Source organism: Falco cherrug, chromosome 9 (genome assembly GCF_023634085.1).
Source record: "Falco cherrug isolate bFalChe1 chromosome 9, bFalChe1.pri, whole genome shotgun sequence".
Classification (NCBI taxonomy): domain Eukaryota; kingdom Metazoa; phylum Chordata; class Aves; order Falconiformes; family Falconidae; genus Falco; species Falco cherrug.
This window is the reverse complement of record NC_073705.1, coordinates 44,673,837-44,701,272: the sequence shown is the minus strand read 5'-3', so window position 1 is coordinate 44,701,272 and position 27,436 is coordinate 44,673,837. Positions and strand designations below refer to the sequence as shown.

At 38.2% G+C, this 27,436-nt stretch overlaps 1 protein-coding gene across 8 annotated transcripts in view; it reads right to left on the bottom strand.

Annotated features, from left to right (window-relative positions):
- Positions 1-714: 714 nt before the first annotated feature.
- The window catches only part of PARG (poly(ADP-ribose) glycohydrolase), a 71,081-nt gene continuing 44,359 nt past the window's right edge, over positions 715-27,436 (bottom strand). For 7 of the 8 annotated variants that reach the window (XM_055720499.1, XM_055720493.1, XM_055720495.1 and 4 more), the window contains exons 10-18: positions 26,319-26,398; positions 23,838-23,898; positions 23,125-23,200; positions 20,735-20,882; positions 15,214-15,292; positions 14,321-14,429; positions 10,411-10,516; positions 4,994-5,122; positions 715-4,228 (exon numbers count right to left, since the gene is read on the bottom strand). In XM_055720499.1, coding sequence (XP_055576474.1) covers positions 4,059-4,228; positions 4,994-5,122; positions 10,411-10,516; positions 14,321-14,429; positions 15,214-15,292; positions 20,735-20,882; positions 23,125-23,200; positions 23,838-23,898; positions 26,319-26,398 — 958 coding nt within the window. In that variant the 3' untranslated portion in view covers positions 715-4,058. Of the gene's footprint in view, positions 4,229-4,993; positions 5,123-10,410; positions 10,517-14,320; positions 14,430-15,213; positions 15,293-20,734; positions 20,883-23,124; positions 23,201-23,837; positions 23,899-26,318; positions 26,399-27,436 lie in introns of those variants that run through there. The other variant, XR_008733846.1, reaches the window with a different exon arrangement.

The window sequence follows — 27,436 nt, the reverse complement described above, 5'->3', positions numbered from 1 at the left end:
CCCACGTCCTCGTGACTGCCACTGCTGTGCGACACACTGAATCCTTTGGTGTCAACACTATAAACTTTAGTAAGTGCAGCTTATTAAATAAAAAACAAAACAACAAAAAGCCGAACTCTAAAAACCTTGAAAAACCTAAATCCTTAAGAGCAATCAGAAATTGTACTTTATCCTGATTTTCTGCAATACTAAAAAAATTAGTTCCTTACCGGCTTAAAACAAGATTTTTGAGTAACAGTTCTATATCATCTCCCTTCGGAGGATGTCGCTCCCACTTTTATAAACCATGCAAACATTTATGCAACATGTTCATTACTCATATCTGTTTAGGGGTTTATATGTTTTTATTTAGTTACATTGCCTTCATAAGGTTCAAAGAATAATTGCTTGCTTGCTTACCAGAAGCAAATAAGCAAACTGGGAATTAACATTGAAGCATCTCCCTATGCCCATACGCACGTATGAATTCTCACATTCATGCCAACACCCTTCCAATTTACAGTAGTTCCTTCCTTTTTACGTTGCTATGTGGATGGGAGCAACTGTTACAATATTGTACAGTAAGAATAAATCATTTAGCCATATTCTGTGTGTCAAAATATTGGAATTATTAAATTTATTGCTAGAACTATCTGTAATATTGTGCCACTGGCATTAAAATGTGCTGGAATTTCTCATTCCTGGAAAGTATGTTATGAGACAAAGCACACAATATCGCTTCAGTCAGAGTTTTTTTAATCGTATTCCTACAAAATCATGTAAACATTAGCATACAGATCCAGAAAAATCAATATAATATAAGGGTGCATAAACTGTAAGTTTAGAAGAATGTCAGGAACACTTCAACAGTTTATAAATTAATATATACAGTAATGGGTACTCATCATTAGATAAGAACACCTCAAAACTGAGGAATTTGGGTGCAAGAGCTGTAAAACAACCGAAGTGCTCAGACACCAAACTTGACTAGGAGGCAACATTGCAATCTACATGACTGCCTGTTGTTTCGTATTAAGCATTCAATTTAGTGCTAAAAAATATAAACCAAAAGTTTTGGTAGGAAGTTTATTTTTATTTGAAATCATATAGCAAACATCCCTAAAATAATAAAAAAAACCCCAAGAATCGGAATACTCCATAAACAGGTTTCTAGAAGAGTAAAACTGAAGCTTACTAGGCTGCACAAAGAGATCATCGGCATCTCCACTCCACGCTACTTCAGAGCGAGCACCAAAAGCCATTTCTAGGTAGAAAAAAAATCAGTTTCAGGTGGTTTATAAATGGAGTGGCAGGTGGAAGGGGGGGGGGGGGGGAAATATGTACCGGGCCAATGCAAAATTCCTGCTTCCACATGCAGCACTGTGGGCAGTTTAGCTTTTTATTAAATTCGAAAGCCATGGGAATGTAACACTGTTGTTATTTGTTAACACTGGGCTATTTTACTTTAAAAAAACCAAACAAAACAAAAACCAGACAAAACACCAAAACAACCAAGAAAAATACAATCTTCAGCCTGCCTGTGATCAAAGTCATATTCAGAGTGTTCTTACACCATTGCCCACTACAAGACGGGGGACACAGTAGAATGCAGGATGTATCACACTCATTCTGAACAGAAAAGTTGTTACTTTCCTTTTCTCCTGTCATATTTCATGGGATGGGATAGGGGGGGCAGGGGGGGAATGTATGGGAACATATGGTAAACACGTCCTAAAGAATGATCTCAAATAAAAGGCATTCTTCCTCATACTAGAAATTTCTCGGGTGTCGGTGAAATTACAGACTACAAAAAATGACTGGTATCATCCTGGGGTCACCTGGCGCTGCAAAAACTCTCTGAACTGGACACCCTACAATATGATCTTCAGAGAATCTTTCCAAAGTTAAATACATTTTTTCTGTTTCTAGAGTTGAAGTAGAATTTTACACCATCTTATTTTGGTACATTTTTCATACCTGACCAATCATTTCCCCTCACAATGAAAATTAATATTGCACTAATAAAGATGTATTTACTTACAATTAAGAGGAAGTCATGTCTAGCCACCTAAAGGTTTTTGCTGTATTTTCTTCCAGTTGTTTAGGAACAAATTCTGTCCACCTTTTCTATAGGAAATCCTGAGTAGTAAGATGAAGAAGGTTTGGCAGATAGCACCAATTTTTCATCACTTGTCTTAATTAACAGGGTACATTTATCATCAGCAATGCATCTAGAAGCACTACCACAGCTGAACATAAACACCCAAATAAGAACTTATTACGAAACACTGTTATTCCCATGCCAGAATCTGAGCCAACACTGAAACACCAGGAGCAGGAGAAAAGATTTCTGCTAACTCCGAGGACACAAGTTGTAAACACAGAAAAAAGCCTGACGTTCTAACCCAAATCTTTTCCTTGTAATGGATGGGAGAAAACTACAGCTGGTGGGAAGAATAAACCCCTCAACTGCTGTGTCTGTCACCTTCCAAGCAACACAATTCCAGGCTGCCCGCTCAGCAGGAACGCAGAGGTGCAGCGCTCCGAAGATGTTTATAAATCGCCCAGACTCTGCTATTGCTTTCACAAGAGCAGCTCAAGCAGCAAGTGCTTTATTGTAAGCCAGGCCGCCAACAGCTGCCAGCGTTTAATTACCATGTCGTGTTTCAGGCTTGGAGAAGTGTTACCTGACATTAGCCAAAAGAATTTCTTGATACTAGAGCCTTAGCTCCCTACATTCCCTGCTGCAGTTTTCACTTGTATTGCTAAACTCATAACAGCAACCATGACGGACCAGAAAATCTAACATAGAAAAGGCTAAACTTAGCAATTTGGGCTTAAACAACTAACAGACAAACATTTCATTGGATTGGCCCTGTATGTAGATGTTGAAAGTTTTATCACAGATGTATCTTCATTTTTCTGTAAACTATTAGTGTACTACAGCAACACTAATTTGGTATTCACAGAGATAGTAACAGCACAGTTTTACACATCTTTTGCCCTCTCTTCATCATCATTCCCATGCCTGAAGACACACGGGTGTGAAGTCCTAACAAGATGGTACGTTCTTATCTGTAGCCCGCAGACTTTCCCCCCACTGATATGCAAGTGATTGCCATTTCCTCACTCACGTTATCCCATGGGGACCTTATGCTCATATATATGCATACTGCAATAAAGAAGAACTGATATGACAATATAAACACAACTAGCAGACCTTAGTTCAAATGACTATCGCCAACAGCGGTGACCCTTGAGAAACTTCAGATATACCAACATGTCTAAGACCTTGTTCAATGTTGTAACAGATAGCACCAACAAATGGCATTGCAGTTTCACGCGGAAATATTCCCCTCTGCTTCTAACTTTGGTCACCTTTCTCATTTTCCCACCCTCCCATACTTTCTGATTTTTCTCTACTTCTTCATGATAACTTTTATGTCTGATTCAATAAAGACCATGCAGTTATGAAATGCACTTTAGCTCCTCCTGATTCTTTTCCATTTTTAGCTATTTATTAAAAAAAATAGATTTAAACCAGGACATTTTAAGTGAAATGAATGAAAAAGTTGGTAAGAACAATGATGGTACCATGGCCGTCTTAAGAGATAACCACATGATGATAGTTTTCAGTAAGAACGATCATTACAACGCTTCTCTCTGCAATCATCCCAGAAGTTACGTGGCTGCCTGTACTCCAGCACTAAACTTACATGAGAAATCTAGGCAAGATCTCCGAAAAATAAGGACAAATGAGTACAGAGAAATCTTCTGAAGTCTTCCAGCAATCTCTGACTGAAATACTACTGAAAATATCCTTCTTAACAAGGTATAATGCAAACCAGATTTACCAAAGAAATCTTCTCTGTACGCATGAACAAAGTTTTCATGTATGCAACCATCAAACAAAAAGAATCTTTCAAAGGTGGGATTTTTTTTTTCCTGGGTATTATACAGAACTATCAATGCAGTCAATATAATATATTAAGTCAAGCCAATGCATACATTGTACCCAGCAATTCACACGATATACCAGTGGGAGGAGATGAACAATATTCTGATCAAATACATTTATTTTAATCCTCAAAGCACAACCCTTTTCCTTCTTCATCATCATCATCAGTAGAATCTGCATAGGACTCAATGGCGTTGTAGATGAAAGAGTACAGCTTGACATCTGGTCCTGAAGTTGAACAGCTTCTGCACTCCTCATTGTAGTATCTCAGTAACAGCCTATAAATGTCCCCTTAAAAAGAAAAAGAAATAATTAAAAAACATTAAGATCATACAATAGGAAGAACATATGACTGCAAATGAAGACTAGAAATGAACACTCACACTGAGGAAGTGGCTAGGAACATCTCTTTAAATGAGCAGTGAAAGAGGAGGCAGATAGCTCTATAAGGGGAACGTGAGCGTATCCAGGTTTGTTCAGAACACAGGGTGGGCTCCCTCAGCTTTTTGCTGAGCTCTCTACACAAGCTATCCGAACATTAGGCTTGCATACATGTTACTTACAAACATACTGCCAATTACCTAGCTTTGTGCTTCTGTCCCAGACATTTAACGATTACAGTGGGGAAATGGATACACTGCTTTTCTTGTATTGCTACTAGATAATACGTCTGACCACATCTTTCAGGATCAAGGCAGAACCACTGTGAGACACATCTGCGTCAAGAATGCGTAAGCCGATTTTCCCTTCTCAAAGCATTTTGAACTATATTAAAAAACTTTTGCAAATGTTCTGTCTACCCCATGTACTGTATTTTCCAAATTCTGGAGCGTAACTCCCAAGTGAATTAGAACGGGATTCTAGAAGTCTTAACAGGTTAACACCGTGCAGCTGACCCTGAATCAGAAGAGTTTGCACCTGTTTCCAGAGTGGACAATAAACACAGACCCATTTGCTTGTGTTCAGGACCTGATGACAATAATTCTTATGGGACAAGTTCCACTTACAGAGATGGTTAAGTCTCTTTACTGCATGAAAAGATTTCTTTACACTCACCAATAGTTTGGCCCTTCTCACAGAGAAAAGTGTGCATGCTGTAAATATCCCGCATCAGCTCCACATCTCCAAAGGTAAAATAAACAACATCACGTCCAGCCTCAGCAGCTGCCAGTATCTGTATTAAGGCTGAAACCACAAAAAAGATGACACCCATAAATACGGAACAAAACAGTTCGCTGATGGGAAAAACACCGCCTAAGTTTACAGCAAATAATCATACCACCCATCTCCAGGTGAATGCTGCAAAGCAATCTGAACCGTGGTTAGATAAGTATTACCTCCACTTTTAAAACAAAGAAAAGAATACTGGGCACTGCAGCTCAGAGTGTTGAAGTATTCTGCTGGAGTCAATAGTGATGACCACACTTACCTTCCAGATGAACAATGTGCTTAAAAATGAAAGGGTTTTTTTTTTCGGTCCGTGTCTGCCCCCAGCAGCATGCAGCCATTAATATCCAATAAACGTGGGTGACAGCATAAAGACAGAGCACCATCTTACATCCCGGGTTAAGCTGCTTGCATAGAGTCACAAATAGCGGGGTAAAAAGCACCCGCTAGCACATCAGTTTCCGTTCTCTGCCACCCTTGAGAAGGAAGGGAGCCAACCCCCCCACCGCACAAAGTACACTACACAGAGCAGCCACACAAAGCAGGTGCTGACCCAACTTTCAGCTCCCCAGGGGAGCTCTGTGGTTCTGCAGCCTCTTACTGTGCAGCGTGAAGGTGTCCACCTGACCCACCACAGAGGTATGCAGCGTGGAACACAACGGCTCTTTCTGACCTATGAGAAGTGAGTGGCGATGCCAGGAATGCAATTCAGGTTATTGAAGTTCCAGCTTTATGTCAGACTCGCTGGGCCAAACTGCATCCCAAGTTCTGTGAACAGCTAACATTACAAAATAGACTCTGTTCTTCTATATGGAAAAGAAAGAATGCTTCCTATCTTGGAAACAGACTTTTGAAGATTCATCTTGAGAAATCACCTGGGGTATTGACCAATGGTCCAGCTGAGCTGAATAATGACCCGCTGCAACTGCAGGAAGTGGCTCTAGTCCGGCTACATTTTCTCCCTTGTCACCCACCTCCTGACTTTTCTGCAGCTCTCAAGTGCTCAAATATTTCACTGAGCCAATTCCGTTCACAAACCTGGCAGAAAAGTTACACACAAAAGAATAAAAGCCTATTGTTTTCTGCCAGATTAGCAGCTGAATTGCCTGAGTAAAGGGTTTGCTTAAGCGCCAGAGCTGATGCAAGAGAGGGCACTAGACCATACAGCCAGGAAGGAAGGGGGGAAGGAAAACCAAAACCCCTCTAGGCAGCACCAAATTCTTGCAAGAACGCAGCTTTTTCACAGTACCGTGAGGCTGGGGTGTCACAGATGCATGCAATCAATTACACATTATTTGGACTGTTGTAACATTACCTGAAATGAATGGACCCAGCAACTACTTAATCTGGTGCAGCTTGTCTTATTTCAGGGTCTGCGAGTGCAGTTCTGATATTAATTCTTTCCTTTTCTACCCAGTAATTAAAATGTGATTGTCTCAGTAAGATTAATTTTAAATAAAATAGTGCACATGCTGCATTACCACCTGCTACTGGAAACTAAATAGAAAGCTGCTCATAGCTCAGCTCAAGATTCTTTCACATTTTCAAACAGAAACCTAATAAAATAATGCATTCTTTAATCAAGAAAACCTCTTGTAAACCCATAGCTAAAATTATAAATTACACTATTCACATGTGAAATTAATCTCAGTCTGGGAATGATATTTTAATTAAACTACTGAACCAGCTGTGGACTTGGTAAAGCTTCAGCAGTTCAGCTTTTAAAGGGTCTAATTAACTAGCTTGCATAGGGGAACAGAACCTAATGGATGTTATTATTCATTCCAAACAAACAACGCAGTTTCACTTTACAGAAGATATTAAAAATATTCTCCTGCTTACTTTGAATTGCTGTAAACCTTCTGAAATGAGGCTCAAAATTTCTGTCAAGAATCAGGCTTCACAATCCTCTGTGCATTGATGATATACAACACCATGTGAAAATCTCGTGCTACCAGTACAGAAAGGAGCATCGCAGGAAGAGCCATAGAGCCTGTGGTACAGGGGTCTGGAGGGATGTGGTCTCTCTTACCCCTCGCGCTCAGCTGATGAGATCCCATTTAACTCTTCTGGACTCACACCTGAAGGAATGGCTGCGTTGACACACCTTCTTCTATCACCCAGCAGGGGTGGCAGAAGCAGAATACAAATCCCTCTGGGGACCCAACTATCCCTCAGAGGCCCTATACATCCCTTTTATCCAGAGGAAAGAATGTTATCGCCAGGGGCTCCCCTCCTGCAGTACTGTTGCGGCAGTGCAGCCAAAGTCCAGAGATCTATGCGAGGAACGTGGCAGCAGAGACACAGCTGGGGCAAGCAGAGCAGAACCACACCACTGCAGGCACAGCAGCACAGCTCTGGGCAAAGCACCCAATGCTCCTCGTGTCATCGCCTGCTGTGTAAGCTCAGAACTGCAGTACTATCACGGCCGCACCTCACTATCGTATGCATTGCCATGACGCAAGGCACATGCTTTTCTCTCCTTCCACTAACCCTACAAGGGTCTCTTTAAAGCTGATGGCAGTCTTCCCATTGAACTTTATTTTCTCAGATAAATAAGAACACCAGTTCAGCTAAAGATTACATCCTCACAATCATTAGTAGTTAAATTAGGTATTTATGAGATGCCTCATCAGAACATCTCCTTTGCATTTTCAATAAAACAACACTTTTCCCATCTTCAGACAGTTGCAACAGAGCCCCTGCAGCTATTAATTGCTAAATTATCCTCTGGTTGAAAAGATAAGCTCTTCCAACCCCTTCCAATCATATAAACATACTTTTTTCAGTATTGAGAGTCTTAAGTTTATACTAAAATTTTGTGGAAATATCCTTAACTTAGCTGGAATCCAGCTTGTTTACATACCAGGCCTTTAATTTATTAAGCCAGATAATTTTTTTCCTCCCTTAAGAAGACTTCAGTTTCTTTAATTCATGACTAGAAAAAAGAAAAAAAATATAAAATACCATAATGCATTATGGCGCTTATCCAGTTACATCAAATACTTTGGTGGTTCTGAAGCCTCTGTTACAGATCCAGATACTACTTCTGAAAGGACAAGGGTGTATATTTAGGAACATTAAACGAAAAAGCAAAATTTTAAAACTATGAAAACTATTTTGTCATTGCAATACACTGCAAAGCCTGTGCAGTCAACAAAAGCTATTTATTTGGGTTCAGTGAAACTGCAATACTGCTAATCTCAGAGTTTACCAAGACATGTTCTGAAATGAAGTATTTATGACTCCCTTTGAAGTGTAAAAGATTATTCACCAGCGTAAGAAATTTACTTATAATGAAGTGAAACCATTGAGAGTATTTGCAGTTTAGAATAACCCTACACAGCATTTTAGAACATAAGGGAGAAACAACTTTAGCACTTATGACTGTGCAGGGAATATCTAAACTAGAAAAGACTTCATTTGTTTATCACACACCAAATGCAACTCTATTCTGACAAAAGCACACATGACTAACTACTGTACCCTTCGTTGCTCATAGTTTACAAAAAAAAAGAAGCCATCTTGTTTCTCATCAGCATCAGCTCAGAGTAGAGTATCAAATACTAAACGACTAGCTCCATATCCATAGCACATCACTGCTGTTTAATTGTCTTTACTGATTTTTCAGGGTCAACTAAGAAATCAAGCTGTTCTACAAAAAGAGTAACCGAAATGCAAGTTAAACCAACGTCTGTCTTTGTAAGGTCTGCCAGAAGAATAGCAGAAGACTTGAGAGTGCACACATAGATTTAGATTTTTTTTCCTCACAGCAGCAGTGCTGTTAAGTGTTAATTCTCACAGACTTTTGGCGGGGGAGGGGGGGAAAGACTGACCAAAAACCAGAGGAAAAGTTACATAAGTGAAAGCTCAAACTAAAATATTAAGTTAAAATAAAACTGAGAGAATGTTCACCCTTACATGCTCTTGTTTTGCCTGGAGTTCCTAGCCAACTTACAAAGCACCACATATCTCGTGGCTCATTTCTTGATCTACATTGAAGACTTTCCCTATGGGCTGCCTCACCAAACGGGCTCAGCTCTGGTGGTCTCTGTCAGCGTGCTTCAGTTTCGAGCTCTGACCAACAGGCAGAGGGAGTAAAGCACTGCAGTGAGCAATCACTATTCTAATAAAGTCCAGTGTTGAACAAATAATGGCTTAGAGCAGATGAGCCTTATTTTTATCAGAAACCCAGACATTAAAAAATACACATGGAATATCACAGTTCAGATCCAGTAAGAGACCTTATGCAAATCAAAGCATTTATTAAACCTTCCTAACATAATCATAATCAAGCACGATCAGATCCTGCAGTAAAAACTACTTCTGATATTGACAACCTGTACTTGGCAGCCCATTTTATCTAATGGAAATCAAAAAACAACTGTCAGGAAATCAATGAGCATGGGGGGGGGAAAAATAAATGCTCAATGAATAAAAAGCATTAAGAAAGAAAACTAATGAAGCTGGTAGCCTGATGCTTGTTTGTCTCAATGTAACTACCAAAAGCTGTTCAGAAAAGCAAATTTTAAATAGTCTCCGAATGTTTGAAAACAACAAAAATGTAAATGTCTACTTAGAACCATACGAATCAGAATATCAATTTAAATGTCAGGATCCATCAGTTCTTAACTTGATGGGAAAAAGTCTTGAATTAAAGTAGGCATGTGATACCTGCTGCATTATAAATACTCTAATTAAAAATAAAAGAACATGGGAAAGTTAGTGATACAGCAAGCAAGTCAGGAAAGAAAGGCGTACTTCTGAGTGACTGGAAACCTCTCTGGCATACAACATATTAAGGAGCAAAACTAAACATTAAGAATTGCCAGCAAGTTTGTGAAGCCTTGCAAATTACCAGGAACTATAAACAGCTTTGCAGACATACAAATTTTAGGCATAATCTCTAAAGACTGCTCCACAAAGGTCAACTGATTTATAGCACTGCAATGAACATGTTTCTTTTGTGAACAAATACTGTGTGCTTGCGCTTTTGGTTTCAGTGCCACAGGTCCTGTAAACGTGACATTTCACCATCACATACTTACCTCAAACAAAGCCAAACCCCAAAAATAACGTAAGAGCAATGTGCATTTTTATTGCTAAGGCCACATTACTCATGGTCTAAAGATCAAAGCTAATGAATCAGTTCTACGGACAGTTTAACCATTATTCCAATTCGTGGCTAAAATGTATTAAATTTGAATAAAACCAAAAAACGTACTTGAACAACAACAAAAAAGTCCAAGAACAAAAAAATCAACTTGATTGATTCATTTGGACATTAATGATTTGCTAAAATTTACCTTTTAATCGGGAGTCCCCTCCAAAGGCACCACATCCCCAGTTTCCTGTGGCTATTGCAGAGAGATGTTGAGGTGGAACATTGGGTCGAGAGAAGCCACAGTAGGCCTGCAGGCAGACAAGAGTCAGAAGATGAAGCTGACAGGCAATCTGGTACAGTATTTTCAAAAAATAAGGTGGCAACAATAATCAGTACTGTCTTCTAGCAATACCAAATTCAAAAGACTTCAATACACAATTAGTCCTCCTTTAAATTTAAGGTGAATCACTAAAGACTGTAAGGCAAGAATAATTTTGCCTCATCAAAGTGAAAAATTAAGATACAGATGCTGACTCCTAGGGATTTCTTCACAACTACAAGAAACTTGTCAGGACAGCCAGAGCACGGAATAACTTTAACTGTAGATTATGTCAGAGTTGTTGCTTTTTGGCTTATTTAGCACACATGACAGCTGAACTGCTGTGTCCAGTATTAATGAAATGTCTCAAAACTAAAAATAAAATACAAAATGGCATCTTAGAATACAGGTCTAATGTAATAAATGAGGTTAGGAGGAAAAAGTGCAATATTCACTAAGAAATCTTGAGTAAAGGCAGGTGCTTCCATACATGGAAAAAAGGATAAAACTCTTTAGGATGTTTTTCAACAGTACAAAATGGTATTGAACTGGTACAATTGTCTGGTACAGACTGAAATACCCATAGTTTCACTCCAATCTGATCTAAGCTGCAAATTCAGGCTTGTGTTAGTTACAATTTCGCACGATACCAGATTCAGAGTTTGCATAAGGAGCACTTACACTTCATCGGGTGCATGCAGCTGCTCGAGCTCTTTCAGGTCAGAGGTATTATTAGTATGCTTCATGTCCAGAACACATTTGTTTTGTACAAAACTAGTGGACCAGGCAAGCTACTACTCTGGTTGCCTGGACAATAATTCTTCAAAATCCATCCTCCCAGTGAGGGAAATGGATTGGTGTTGTGATAAGTTGCTGTTTTATTTTCAGCTTTTACTTAATGGGCATGTATTTCTCAACTCGCCAGGACACAGAGAACAAAAGCTGTCTCAGACACAGTAAGGAAGTCAGCAAATACTTGGAAGGACTTCAGCAGCAGTGACAAAAAATATCTAAGTGCTCCTGTATGATCTTTCTTTGCAAATAAAGGGTAAAGATAAAAATAATCACTTTTTTAAACAAGAGATTATGAACCAATATCTGAAATAGGTTTCGCCTAGGAATATGAAAAGCAGTTTTAAAGCAGGTACTTTTCTATGGGAAGCAGAAGAGGTGTTCCTCTTGAACGACATAAATGAATCTGTTTTTAAGCTGTACAACACAACTTCAAATAATTGGTGTCTCATATTTAGAAGTTGTATCATGTTTACTATTGGTTTGTTTTCATATAAAAAGTGTTATATATAGTTCTCACTGTTAACACTGAAACATAACTGTTTGGCTTACCATAACTCTTAGGGAAGCATTTCTTGCCAGATACGAAGCTGTAACTTTTTTTTAATTGCTGACTACCTAAGTAGGCTTAATGACATCTACAAATGGGATTGCAAGCCCACGGTAAGTCAGTTGTTCCTTAGGATTTGGGAAGTGGAACTTGCAACGGGAAAAGTTATTGCTAGTGAGAGTCTTTATTAGGCAATAATCTCAAGGGGCTACCAAGGATGAAACAGTGACATCTCTTGCACATACATCTGTAAATCTTAATGCTGGAATCAGATTCAATGATTTTTTTGTTTCTTATTCTGAACAGCTGACTTCAGACAACATTAATCTTGTTTTCTCAGTACGGCTTAAACCAGCAACAAAGGTCAGCCTCAGACAGCTACCTTTTGAGAAAACTAACCAAAAGTGAACATCTGGTTCTTTAAGATAAATGGATTTTATGCAGGAGAAAACATACAGGCTTGTAAGAAAATACAGGTTGCAAGAAGAACCACTTTTGTTTCAATCATTTCCTAACATCTAACAACAGACAAACAAAAGACCCTCTGAACACTGAGCTGTGTCTACTAACACACAATACACTCATGTTTCAAAGCCTGTGTGCATATACTGTGCATACTGAGTCCTGATTTATTAAATCATAATAGAAATAGAATTGCAGCTTATTCCATCCACTTGTTCTCACCCACAGTCTTAAGACTAATTTTAAATCAAACCGAAAAAACCCACCCACAGTACGTTCAAAAGTATAGAACCTCCAATAAGTGTAATGAAATTTTTACTGTAGTAAACAGAATTAACTCAGGCTTACAATTTTCTTTAAATACCAATCAGTCCTCAAACAACACCAGCCATACTGACACACTGTATAAAAGCTGCATATATCTACCATAATTTATTTTAAAAATCCAAACCAAATCAATACCACTGAAAATTGTAGGCAGATCATAAATTCACTGGAGTAGGTAATTTGAATTCTGTTCTACGATATCACTGAAGTTTACAAAATTCGTTTACTGTCTTTTTCAGGGCTAATTTCATTACCAACCATGAAGAAACAAGCTGATGAATGTTACTTTAGTCAAGATACTAAGATTTTATGACTAAATTAAATTAGTCCTTCAGCACCGTACATCATTTCTGGGAGGTGCGTGTGTGTGGGAAGATGAGCTTCCAGGTATATTCCTTTTGCATTTCCAGCTGAGAATACGAAACACATTGCCATATGTTTGTTTTGAACCCAAATACAAGCACAATAATACAGTATAACTGTATAAGCATTCTTGTACTCAACTGTCCAATAAAACTATCATTGCCACTGCTATAACAGACCACAGACCTGTCGCTACCCACGCCTTACACTAGCCATGCAAGGCCCTCGTTCTGCTCCATTAGCAAATACTTAGAAGTTAATAAGGTGGCTATGTGAACCAGAGACTGATACCAGGCATTTCTTGTTAGGAGATAATATTTGTGCCTGGGATAACAGCAAAGGCCTTGAAAACATTGGCACAGGTTGAAAGCGAAGGTCTCAGAACTATAAACAGCTCAGCGATGGCAATTACTAGTCACTGAAAAGGACAACAAAAGCTGGGAAAAAACTGTCTTAGCCTCAAGAAAAGGAACAGCAGCAAAGCAAGAATTAAAACAAGTAACATGGAAATCTCAGCCATGCAAGATGATAAAGCACCTGCCATGGCTTGGGAAAGTAACCCCATGTTCACAAACATTACGCAGCACACAGTCCAGGGCAGAGACCAAGGGCTAGGAACCATCTAAAAACTCAAGTGTCTTACAATGACAGGATCCCAAATTAGGGAGAGCAAAAAGATGCCCACCACACTTCCACCTTCCCTTACCAAAAAGCTCTTCAGCCTGGCAACTTAGATGACCAAGGCCACCCTATCAAGGACCGTAGCCATCAGATCACTGCAGTTTTGCATACATACAGCCAACGCAGGGTAAGGCCAAGGACTGTCTACTTTGACTACATAGTGATAATGATTAATAATGTTTAAGAATTGTTAGTAGGGAGTGTGCTTTTGCTGAATGTCAGTCTAAAGTTTTGTTAAAATGGTTAAAACTGGAAACATGAGGCACCCCCTTCTCTACCTTGACTGCAGGGCTGAGTAGGATTCAGCAGAGCCAGTCACAGGAAGAGAACTTAAAATCATGATTTAGAAGCAGGACAGGGAAGAGTTAACAAAATGTATATCCAAACTTCACTTGTATTTTTGAAAGTGAAGTAAAATACACCTTTGAATAGCATATGAAATGGTAAGAGTCGTTCTATTTGACAAGCTTCTGCTTTAACACTGGACAGCAAAACCCTGAAATACATCTAAAGAGACACAACTAAGCAAGAACTTCCTTAGCTGAAAATAATAATACAAAAATATTTGAAGTAGTACTATAAACATTAAAATGCAGACTGTTGTAAGAAGTTACTGGCCTTGTTGAGCTCTCTTCTAATTTTCTCTGGACCAAACTGATCAAGGAAACGTCTGAAGTGAAATGCATCAATAGCAACAATTTCAGTGTAGCGTCGCTGCCATTCATCCCTAAAATCAGAGGGAAGAGAAAAGCAGATGACATTAGTTTTTTAATGTTGGTCATATAATCATGATCCAAAATGAGCAATTCCCTGCAGAGCTTCTCTGTTAGAAGCAGCTAGAAAGGTGAGCTCATAACAGACAGTGGGTCAGGAATGAAAGCACCATCAGAAATGAGACAGGTCTCCTTAAAAATTCAGAAATAATCTGGCCAGACTTTGGACATAAATGTGAAACAAATCAAATTACACAGTACTATTTATTACGTAAGAATACTGCAAGGTCAGTGAAAAGCACTTTGGCTCTCTGTCTTCCTCCAACATTCAAATGAGAATGTATTATGTATGTTTCTACACCAAATGAATAACTTTGTGTATACACTATGGTAACAATTTTTAAGAAATTCAAGACCCTACTCAGATCCATTTTATTAAATCTTATTTTGCCACATACCAGCTGCACTGCAGCACCTGAGGTATCATTGTCAAACTTTTTGTGACATTACAATCCAGAGTTCAGTCAGTACCTTAACAAAGCTTTGGATTGAATACATATAACTGTAAAAGATGTTGGTTTAAGAACTGACATCTTGGCAGGTACCATTTATTAGCATTAATATCTCATCATTAATAAGAGATAGCTTTGTTAGCTTGTTGGCTCTACCGAAGAGAGCAGGATCAAACAGCCAAACTCTCCATTAAGGCAAACACTAGGAAATACTTAAAGCACCAAGTTTTCAAATCTGTAACATTTAACTTACGCTTTCACTTTAAATGTTTACATGGAACTTTACCTTGGGGTCTTATCCTCATGGCTTCTTGCCCACCGGTAAGTTTCTGCATAGCCTGTATACTCACTGTACTGCTCAGTACCTGAAACAAATGATTTTTCCACATTATTAAAAAATATGTACATATTTTTTTATCTTGGCAAATCTTTCATAGGAATCACTGCTTCTCCGAATGAACACACAGCTCTCTGAAACAAAGGAAAACAGAATTCATATCTGCACCAAGAATGCATTATCTTCTACCAGCAGAAGCTTCGTTTCCACAGATGATGTGTAGCATCCACCACAGAACACTGCAAGTGCAGATCTATGTATGCTGTCCAGTACATAACAAGACAGTTTTCAACTTTGCCACTCTCAAGTTCAATAGCTTCTCAATAAACTGCCTGTCATCTTTGAAGTTTTACTGGCTAATATCTGGTTAAGACTGTGAGCCTTCGGGCCACCAGCATACATTTTTTTCTTCTTTTTTGAGGCTACTACCTGTAAACATGATGATAAAATAGTCACTCCGCTATTGAAAACATGGCAACTATACTTCATCACAATTTAGCAAACATCTGGGCTGACAGTTTAGGAAACACAAGAAAAATATACACAGATTCAAAAGTGTACGTGGTGAGCAATACGTTCACATGTTTTATTTCTCTAACAAGTTTTGTTCCTCTAACAAAATTAAAATCTATAAAGCCAAAGAAAACCCTGACGGTCAAAAACGATGCAGATTTCCAACACACCAGTATTAACCAGTTTGCTGCCCTGCAGTCTCACTGCCCAGTACACCTCTTTCCTTGTTACCATTTTGCCTTACACTTTTTCAGCAATTAATGACACTGACTGAACCCAAAGATCACTGCTGTCAGCTGGAGTGGTCAGTGCCAGAAAGCTACTTTATAAAAACTTGAGGAGCCACGAAATCATGGTCTGGCATGCATCTGGCTGCTCTGTCAAAGAGTCCAGCAGGGTATGTTGGCAAGCACCAAGAGCTGTAAGAAAGTAGCTCACTAAGAAATCCGGTATTTTTACCTATTATGCTCCGCTATACCAACTCCTTTTCAAAGGTTTATCTGAAGACCAAGGAGGAGAGCATTTTAACTGACAGTAAGGATCAGAACCTTTCTAAAAGGCTGCCTTTCACATGTCATTTTACTGAGCTTCAGGACCTTGCTTCAAAACCTGGGAATGCACAAATGCTTCAAAGAAATACTTCTAAAGTAATGCCACAGCAAAATCACAACTTTTCCCCATTTTGAGCTCACAACAGCCAAATTTCAAAAGCAGGGGACTGAAAAGAATACCTTGTTTGGAAAATTTCAGCTCATACCTGTACAGTTTGGCACAGGCTTAAGCAGTAAGAGTAAGGAGATAACTGTTAAGCAATCCCTTAATTACAAACAGTAACACCAGCTATGCCTATATATATAACAGAAAAATAGGTTTTAGAAAGATGTGTGTCAGCAGGCAGCACAAAATGTCTGATTACTAAGACAAGATTAATGCCTAACTATTGCACAGGTTGGTGATACTCTGAGAATACAAATGTTTAAATCTAATCTCAAAGTTATTCAATTTCTAAATAAAAATAAAACTGAAGTTGAACAATCAGAAACCTGGAACTATTAACTTTTAACCGCATCTGACCAGGGAATTTGAATGCTAGCTATCTGTAGTCTCAAACATAGGAAACACAAGCTGTTAAAAACTGTTTAACATGATACATCTACTTCAAGACATTTTCCCCGCTTACCCTAATTCATTTTAAGTGAAAAGACTTATCAGTGCTTCTTTAAATCATCTGCCCTATTATTCACTCATTCATTTAGATTCGTCTAGATGATTAACCACACTGAGGGCACACAAATTCCACTCAAGGCTATTTTGAAAAGTTGCTATGCAAAATGAGTGGGATGGTAAAAGATTCCTCACCAAGAATTCACTTCCTGTTACAAAATCAAAGTCCCCCAAAATTGCGACGGCAGAATATGCCTGTATATTCACACACACCCATGCCCTCGATCAAAGGACAACTGTGAGCAGCTTAAATATTCAGAACAGTCTTCTAATAGAATTTACAGGCTACCAACCTTCAGTAACTTTTCCTGACACGGGCAAAATTCAGTTTTATTTATATGCTTGGAAAAAGTATCTGAGCAAATAGTAAGCAAAAACAGAGAAGAGAAGTATAAGACTTTTCTGACAGCTCTCTTTAGGGGACAACCTAGCAAAACTTCCAACTTGGAAAAGGAAGCATTGCCTTTGGTGTCTAGCATGTGGAAAGACAAGACTACCCTCTCACAGTATCTTGATAACCTAGATTAAGTGACAGTCGAAGTATTAAGCTAACTTTTTCAAGGTTCATTGTTTTCATTATTTTTATCGAAGCGCAGTGTCTGATCACAAAAGCACCAGGAAACAAACAAACAAGCAAATACAAACACACACACATATATAAAAAAATAATAACAGAGATATTCAAAGAAATCACACAAAATCTATACTCACGTCCCAGAAACCCAAAGTTAATGAAAATCAATGGGTTTTCATAAGTGAAGCTCTGGAAATATGTCAGACAAAAATGGGTATTCAACTGGCAGCACTTTTGCGTATGAACCACCAGGATACAAACTGCTGTAGCTGGGAGAACAGAAGCAGTACGGGATAAACTGGATATGCTAATGTTTCTAGTGAATTTTTTTTCTTCCCATAAAAGAAAAAAAGGGGTAAAAAAAGCCAGGCCACAAATACAACATAACAGTATAGTTCCATCAGAAATCTAAAAACAAACTACAAAAACTACAAAAGCCTTAAGTCAAAAGAAAGTATATACAGGTATCCCTCAAAACTACATTCTTTGTGAAACTTGTAATAACCACAGCATCAAATGATAAAACTGCCGAGTGTTAGTGCTTATGGGACCTCATCTATCTAGAAAGACTTGCAATTATTACTAAAAATAAATATTCCTTTCTCAGACTCTATAGTGTAGCTTTTCATTTTCCTGTCATCTGTATGGCATTATAAAGTTCCCAAGGACTGGGAAAAGCCTCACCATGCTGTCCCTCTAGTCTTTCTTACGAACTAGAAACTATGCCTCGGAAGAGCCAGTACCAGTAGCACTGAGTAACAAGGAGAACATGCGAACAGTGCAAGTATAGTTTTGTAGTCACCAATCCAAAGAAACATTTACTGCCAAAAGTGAAGGGAAGGTCCTTCTCTCCCTTTCAACCAATTCTTCTGATCCTTATCTTGTGCTACTGTTAATCTTCTGGGTCTCCAGACAGTAGCACAATCAGCCTGCTAAATCCAGCTGAAAAACAATTTTTCCCCTCTGAGTAAATTTTCCACTGAACCGATTATCTGATCTCATTTACTGCACGAGTAATGTGCTTAGAGGTCTCTGAAAATGCATCACTAAGATGCAACCAGTACTGGTTGTTGTTCAATCTGTAGATTTAAAGCAAACATGGAACACTGCTTCATCTGCTCTTAACACCGCTCGAGTACACATGAACTCAAGATGGGGCTGGGGCAGGAGGTGGGTAAAAAAAAAGAAGAAAAAAAAAGCCTGAATGAGAAACACTGACCCTTATTCACAGCTGTAGCAGAAATGCAGCTGTAAGACTCTCCGGCAGTGCTACTGACATTTCTGTAGGGAGATGTCTGTGCTGAAGAACCTGAGTGTTTGCATGGCCAGTTCCATACTCATTACAGCAGTGATCTTAACCAGATACTGTGCAATCAAAACAAATTTAATTTCTCTCCAATTTCTCAGACTCTTCTGCAAATCTAAGCTACACAGTTATACCCATTAGGCTGCTAAGCCAAGACGCATCAGAAAGAATGTAATTTATCAAGAGGATTGTAACACGCAGCAAGGAGACTTGGCTAAGAACTGAGGTGGAAGAGCTCCAAGGATTAAATGAAAATGATGGAATGGCCATTTCCATTAGAGAACAACACTGTAACACAAATACTAATTGCAAAACACTATAAAGTACTCAAAAAAACAAAACAAAAAAAATATTGCTGTGAAAAAATATCCCCACCTTTATTTGTTCATGCCAAATCGGTGTTTTTTGCAGAGGAATGGAAGATGCTCTTTCAAAGCACTCAGTGTTTTCTCCCCATCAGTTATTACACAGACTGATAGCTGTGCTCTGCTTTTACCCTTGTCAGAAGGGCCTCACCCAGAGGACAGTACTTCAACATCTTAATCTTGTTATAGTATCATACCCAAAATACACAACAGAAATCAGCCACAGCCAAGAATTTTCTGACTCAATTTTTTAAAAGGTAATCACAAAAAGCCAATTTATCAAAAAGTTCTCACAGAAAAAGAATTAAGCTTTGGCAGGGTGGAAAAACAAAATAAAACGCTGTCTTAAAAAGATTACCAAGTGTAAGACTGAAAACAAAAGATGCTCTGCCCAGTACAATCAATAGCTCAGGACAAAGTAAGATTTGCAAGATATAAAATCAAATTCCTACTGTGCATGCATGTGAAAAGTGCTTTGGAAGGACTTTTCCAAGAAACGTGTTCTAATACCTATACAAATTACTGACTGTTGAGGCAGCTCACGTAACCAAACCCAACATTTTTACTGAAAAAAATATACATAATTATTACCATATTTGCCTAGAGGACTTCTCTGATCAAGTTTTGTGGATTTTTTTTTTTTTAATAGCTGTTCTTTAGAGTACATAAAAAAATATTATAGCATCATTTTATTTTTCAGTCATGACAAATGCTCACTGTGTTCCCATGTATGAAACAGACATATACAGCACAACCTGGGTTTCTCCAGTTCTTAATAGTGACGTTTAGTGGTTTGATGCTCACTGTTTTGATTCAATGGATAATAATAAAACATTCCAAGTTCTGTAACAGAGGTTGAAACAAAAGGAAAAACTTCCAGTAAAGCACTGGACAGACAGCGCATCTCCATACACAGCCCATCAACAACATACTGGAGAAGTGTTTAGTTTTTGATGTTGTAGTTACAAACTCATAACTAACTTGCAAGTAACACAAACATGGTCTTGTAAGTTATGAACAAAATCCTTAACAGACATTTCCTGACTTTCTAACCTTTTTTAACAGATGTTTATTTTCTCCTCTTCCACTTCCTCCCCCTTTTGCTAACTAAAGGGCAGTTACAATGTTACAAATTCCAGACAGGAACAAAAAAATCCCACCCCTGCTTCAAGGTAACAGAAGCATTACCAGCTAATAGCTAGTAATAGTGGCTTTTACCTATATTGCCCAATATATTCTTGAGCTAGGCCTAAACACCAAAGTCCTCAAATATGTTTCCTTCACAAAACATCTACTGGAACAGCAGCCCTAAGGTCTTAAGAGGTGGAGTGAAGAAGGAAGCTCATTGTCAAATGAGTATTAACTTTACTTTTTTTCTTCCTTTTTTTATCCCTAAAGCATTTAAACATACTAAACTTCCAACCTGAAATGTATCATCTATACGTAAAACCAGAATAAGATGCGAAACATTTTCTGCAAAAGACCAACCTGTGATGATAAGACATTCATTGTGATCCAAGACTTCAGTGATGAGCCTTGATACAATCAGTTCTGGGTTGATTAAAAACCGAATTTCTTCCTGGACTAGTCCTGCCCCAGTCACACCACCTCCAACAAAACGGTTTGCAAAATCAACCTAACAAAAATATATTCACGAGGATTATGAGACAAGCAAACAGCACAAAATTCTTTCATTTACCAAGGTAAATAAAAGTCCTGTACAAATTTCAGTACTTCTGTTGAAACCTGCTATCACTTCAAAATACAAGCAGCCTCATTAATAATAATAACCTAAGGGACAGAGCCTTAATTAACAGTGTAACTATCTTTTTTTTTTTCTCTTTCTAATTCTCCAAAAACTTTAAACAAGCAAGACATTATACAGCAAAATCAAGTTTTGCACCTCAAATGCTCTGAATTCAAGTTTTGTGGGTTTTCTTTTGAAGAGCACATACTGAACAATGAAACACATTTCAGTAAATGTGAAAGATGATAATAGCACAGTATTCTTTTCGCATTTTATGGACATGGAACAATTATTAAGTTGTCCTTTAATAAGCATTCTGCCCCAACTGTCCACAATGAAACATTTTAAGATTAGCATTGCCCCCCTACCAGTTGCTCTGCACTTAGAAGAATCTCTTATGAATTCTCCTTGAAATGCACCTGAACAAGGCAAGTAATTTTGATCATTAAGGTTTCTACCTAAAAGAGAGAAGCTCTGGACTCTTATTTTTTGCTGCAATAATACATATTTTGCAAATCACATTTTTATATAGACAAGTTTTAAAAGGATTTGGTTTATCCAATAAAGTGATTACTATTTACGCAGATTAACTGCCCATATAAATTTATAGTTTAAAAAGTCAATTCATCTTTCAAATGCTATTAGCTTCCTACTGATTTTTATTTAGATAGCTGATGAGAGCACATTTTTTTTTTCCCCTCCTGTAAGAGTTGCTGGAGCAACACGAACATCCGTGTAGATTAGAAACTGATTCAGGAGTCAAGAGTCAAGTCTAAAGCACAGCGAGAGCCAGCCACCACAACAGCATGCGTTCCTCCAGTCTATGCTGGAAACGGCAACATGCTCCAGTTGTTTAAGAACCGCTGAACTTGACTACGATAAAAAAAGTAACACAAAAACAACCCAAACGTTCAGTGTCAGAGCCCCAAATGCACATGAACTGCCCTGAGTAGCCTCACCTTGGGCCCCCATCCTGGCTCCCGTGTAAACACACATCCTTGTCCTTGACCTCACCTGAGACACATCATGTATGGGCCCATGCCCAGCCCTGTTCTCTGCGGATGCCCACTTGCTGACCAGATATCTAGGATTGACCTTGGTGACCTGACACATCACTTTGCCTTTGTCTGATGACCACCAGCCTGTCGGCAGAAACTGTCATCACCACCATCCCTGCTCTGCTTATCCCAGCCAGTGACCCTGCCTGCTGAGGCCGAGGTCACTGAGCAGAGATATTTCACTTGATAAGACTGCAAATGGCCAGGAAGAAACATATTACATCCCAGGCAATATTCACTTTTACAGAGTGCAACAGAAACAGTACATGAAAAGGTATAATTAAATCTCTCACTTCTGAGGTTATATAGTTAGATAGAGACAACAGAAAAATGGTTATTGAGCAGTTGCTCAGTTCTTAATAATTTCAATACACTCAATTGCATGCTCAGGTTTCAGTCACAAGGCAAGTTTGAGCAAAAAGCATCACAGAAAAAACTCCTATTCACCTTCCTCCTCTTCCTTCCAGTACTTGTTCCTGGCTGAAGTTGTAATTTTTATTTTTTTTAAAAACAAACTCTAGAAGGCACTTTCTTTTTTTAAAAAAGAAAAGCAAAAAGCTAACAACTAATTTGAAAAGTCTGAGTGTGCTCCGTAGATATGGACAGGACATCCTCCTTATGAATTTCTTTTGCTGACTGCCTCCCAGACCGGAACAGTGGTGCTGGCAGCAGCAAGAAGGTCTCCTGAACCACTGACCTGGTCACCGTCTGGGGCGCAGAATAATTTTTTAAAAATAAACTGAAACCCTTGACAACTCATCAGGATCACAGCCTGAAACTTTTATCTTGTCAATCTTTAATCCTGGCATGAACCATAAGACCCGAAGCTGTCCAGAGCTTCTGATTTTCTGTCAGCTCGTTCTGTACCAGGTAGATGGGCAAACCTAGATGGGCTGGGGAACACTGACAGCACCAAGACTGGCCACGGAATTAATTCTGATGTTTCTTTTAAACTGCATAACATCTTGTCATTTAAGTCAATTGAGGATAAACAAATAACTTCGTTATGCTGGCAGACCACAAAAGTATGACAAATCCATGACAAAGCCACAGTTACCGTTATATGTGCTTACCTGTAGCATACCTTGTCCATTGCTTTCAATGGTGCCTTCATAGGTGACATGCAATCTAGACAGTTTTTTCTGAGATCTATCATTGAGGAAAAATATTGTACGAAAGGACGATTACAGAATCTCCACACAAAGACATCCATTTAAAAAACAAAAAGATATCCCAATCCAAACTTCTTACACACCTTAAACATAAGGTGGTTTAAAAAAACCCCAACCACCTGATGGATTAAAGTGCGTTTGCCTCTCAGAAACAATTTGTAAAAGTTTAACACAGTCAATTGTGTTAAATTTGAAACTGAAGTTCGATGTTTTTTTACACAAGTTTGTCCCACTTAAACTTGCTAACCAGCAAGAAAGCCATAATAGTCGTGTTTTTATGCTGGTTATCACCCATACTTCATTATATTTCCCGTGACTTCTGAAATCAAGTCATCTCTTTTTTCCCCACTCAAGCAACAGCACCAAAGATGTGCTACTGTTCACTGTGTAAAATTCACTTCAGACTTGTTGGCTTCACAGGCAAACATACTGTAAAACCCAGGACACTCAAACTACTTGTGGCAGTCCACCCACTTCCCTCTGTACTTCTCTCCATAACAATCCATACCAAACATTGTGTTCTGTAGTACTTCCAGGCCTGAATTAATGTCATATGAATAGGATTCAGTTACTGATTTAAGAAATTTCTTACGTTAATTGGATGTTTGACTTACCTTTCCCAGTCTGGAAACTCCTGGAGACACTGCCTTGTAAATGTCACCAATCCCGTAGGTTCTACAGGCAAACCAACCCCAGAGGAAAACGTATTAACTGCTGGAACTTTAGTCCTTAGATTATTTTAAGTGGTAAGCTTTTAAAATTACAACATCATTCTTGGCAGAAACACAAAAGCTTAACTTTCCTCAGGAGCAGCTTTGAATCTTCCCCTGACAGCCCATGCTCAAACTGAAAGCAAGTAACATGAAGACCAAAATACTCACTTCTCCCTTTGGAGTTTGAGTATTTTTCTTTTTCCAGATCAAGGAGAAACTATTTATCGAGTGATTTTTAAACTGTAAACACTAATAGAAAGACTTGATAGTTGGAAGTAAAATGTGCTGCCACTTAGAAAAAAAGAAACTGTGAGCGTTTAGAGGTTGCTGCTGTTCAGAGTCAACAGACAACGCACAAAGTACTCAGCCTATGGATGGATGAAGCAGCAGCTCATGTTTCCAAGAAAATCCTACTACATCAGCATTAGTGGATTCCAAATCAAGCTGTTTTCAGCCCTGCCAGGATGCTAGTCAAATTCACTGTATTTCAACCGAGAAATGACTCCTGCCCTCAAGAGAAAAAAAGGAGCTATTGCTCACTGCAGGAAGGAAACATTAGCATCTTCTCTCCTTGTTTTACTCAAAAAAGTTCGTTTTGCAACAGAAAGTATCAATCTTTAAGTCATGCAATCCTAGTGAAAACTGCATTTGAGACTCATTTCTGTGCTCCAGTAAGTCTATGCTTGTGAAAAACATTCACAATAGTAGGTAAAGCACAAACATATCTTTCCAAAAGCCTTAAAAAATCCTATGCTTTTCTTCAAAATTACAGGGGTTTAGGGGAAATAAAAGGACTACTGGCTCTTAAAAAAATAAGTGCACAGCTTTCAGTAATCAAGTGGTTTTCCACAAAGGAGCTCTGGTTATCAGTGGCAGTGACTTACAAATGAAGCATTCACCTTTTGAGCACAGTCTTCAGTTGATATAGTCTCCACTGTGTTCTTTTACAAGGAATTCAATTACCATTTCCAATATGCAACAATAAAGAATTGCAAGATTATTACAGTAATTTACGGAGCTAAGTTACTTCAGTCTTACCAATTCCTTGGACAAAAAAGAACAAAGAAATGGGGTCTCTTTTGGACGTATGATAGGAATTCTTAATTCAAAAAAAGAGCACTCAAGAAACTCATTAAATGTTATTTAAAGTTATCATGTTAGGAAATGCAGTTTCATAAAGCATGTTCCCAACAGATTTCACATGCACAGGGGGTCAGGGACAGCTGCATAAATTTAGGATTTGGTTTGCATGAAAACATTATTACTCAACTGAAAAAAAAAAAGGCTAGCACTCTGTCTCTCTTCAGTCCAACACTTAGATCACAATTTACTTTTTACATCAGAGATTTAGTTCTATTGACATTGCTGAAAGTTTGATAGCTGAAACAGGATGTAGCTGGACTTAATTTGTGGTGAACTAAAATTATGAACTGAAGATGGACAGAACCAAGGAAAGGGATTTTAATATTTAATATCTTAAAGCTGTCTGTCTTTTAAAAAACCCTTCCGAGAGAACATGAAGCTGATAGTGAAATACTGACATGTAAAGAAATAAGGTTCTTTTAAAAAATACTGTAATGAGGATATTGCTGCGGATATGATGTATGCTTGCTACTGCAGTAAAATCTCTTTCTCCCGCAAAATACAATATATAAGCTCTAATAAAATTATCACAAAAATTTATTTTTGAAAGCTTATGCAAATGTTCAAATTCATGGCTACAACAAGAGATCTGACTACGTACGCTAAGGAAAATACTGCACTAAGTTCTGAAGGAGTTGGGGATCTCTCATGTCTTGCTATCAGTTGTTTTATTTGAGCAGTGCAAACTTCACAACAGCTTTGATTTAGGAGAACAGAAGGTAAAAAACTGAAATATCAGCACAAGTAGGGGAAAATCCTTCAGAACTGCAAAGGTAGTCAGAGGACTAAATGTGCACACTGATGGAAATCTGAAGCTTGAATCAGAATCTTTAAGCCTATGATTTTAATGACTACATATGGTGCTAAGTTCCCTCAACATCCTCACTTTGATGCAGTGTAGCAAGTAGTTGCATATATTACAAATATACCTAAGTATACTTACATATACACATTTATATACACACAATTTGTATAAGGGGGGGTGAAAATATTTCTCTGCGTATTTTACACGTTCCCCTCATATCCCCCTCTCAGAAAAAACAAAGCCCTGCGCAAAAAATTTAATTGCATGCATCATCTATATGAGAAGAAGTTACATTAATACAAATACCAGTGTACTTAGCAAGCTGGCTTTTGTTGCACACTTCCATCATAATGCTGGATAGCCATTTCTAAATTTAATGGGATTAATTTTTTCACGTATCTGTTTGTAGCTCAGAAAAAGAATAAAGGATATACTTTTTTCTGTGACTCTTCTAAAATAGCAGAAAAGGGTCTTAAGTTTCTCAGGCTTCCTTGGTGACCGTCCTTCAAACAATCTGAAAAACAAGAAATAAAAGCAATTAATTAGATTTCAGGGATATAGTGCATAGTTATTAGGCTACGAACTGTGATTGATTTTTTAATCATTATATGCACATTTTGATTAGCCTTGCATTTAAATTCTGTACTGTGGAAAGAACTCTCTAGACAGCCCCTATAACATGGGCCTTTAAGAGTAACAAGTTCATTCGCTTGCTAAGTTTCTTATTAAGATGCTAAGTGAATGCCTATCTCATATTGATACTGTAATATCAAAAAATATAACTTCAATATGAACATCCAAGAAAGCTAATAGTTTGTTTGCAACAGACTGGCTTGGATTAAAGTAAGTAACCAAGGGGTGACAATACATACATTGAGTACTCCAAGATCCAAATGCTTTACCCTACTTTCAGCTCAGTGAGTTGCACAGAAGAATTAACGCAACCATATTGCTTTCAAGAGTTGCATTGCACCAGCAGCATTTCTAAAGAAAAGAACCTACCCCCAACAGAAACTGCTTCATCTGCTGGGCAACTCCTGGCATTCTAACATTCATTTGTAAAAACCTAAGCATTAAAAAGAAGCGCCCTATTTTTAGCCATTAAGTGAATGTATTCTTTTAAGGTTAGCTGAAATACTTTTACTGCATCATCTGTCCTCCAGCAACTTGAACACGCATTAGTTAATTTCACTTCCAACAAAGTGACAAGGCATTGTTACTGGCAACACATAATGGAATTTATCTGGAAGGAAGAATAGCAGCGACTTCAGAAATAATATCCTTTGAGTAGGAAGTTCACTAAAAGATGTATGATTCAGTGAAAGCCCCAAGGATGTAAGATTGTGCCCCAATAAACAGTCTAAGTAAAGGAATGACACGACATTATTTATTTGTTTCTAGGTACTGGGATGACAACCTGCCTTTAAAACCAGAATGCTGTCAGGTGATTGCAGCTTTTAGTAGCAAACTACATTTTTTCAGTATTTAAGAATTCTTACGAAGTATATATGCTGAAAAGATCAATGTCGTCCGAAACATATATTAAGTCACA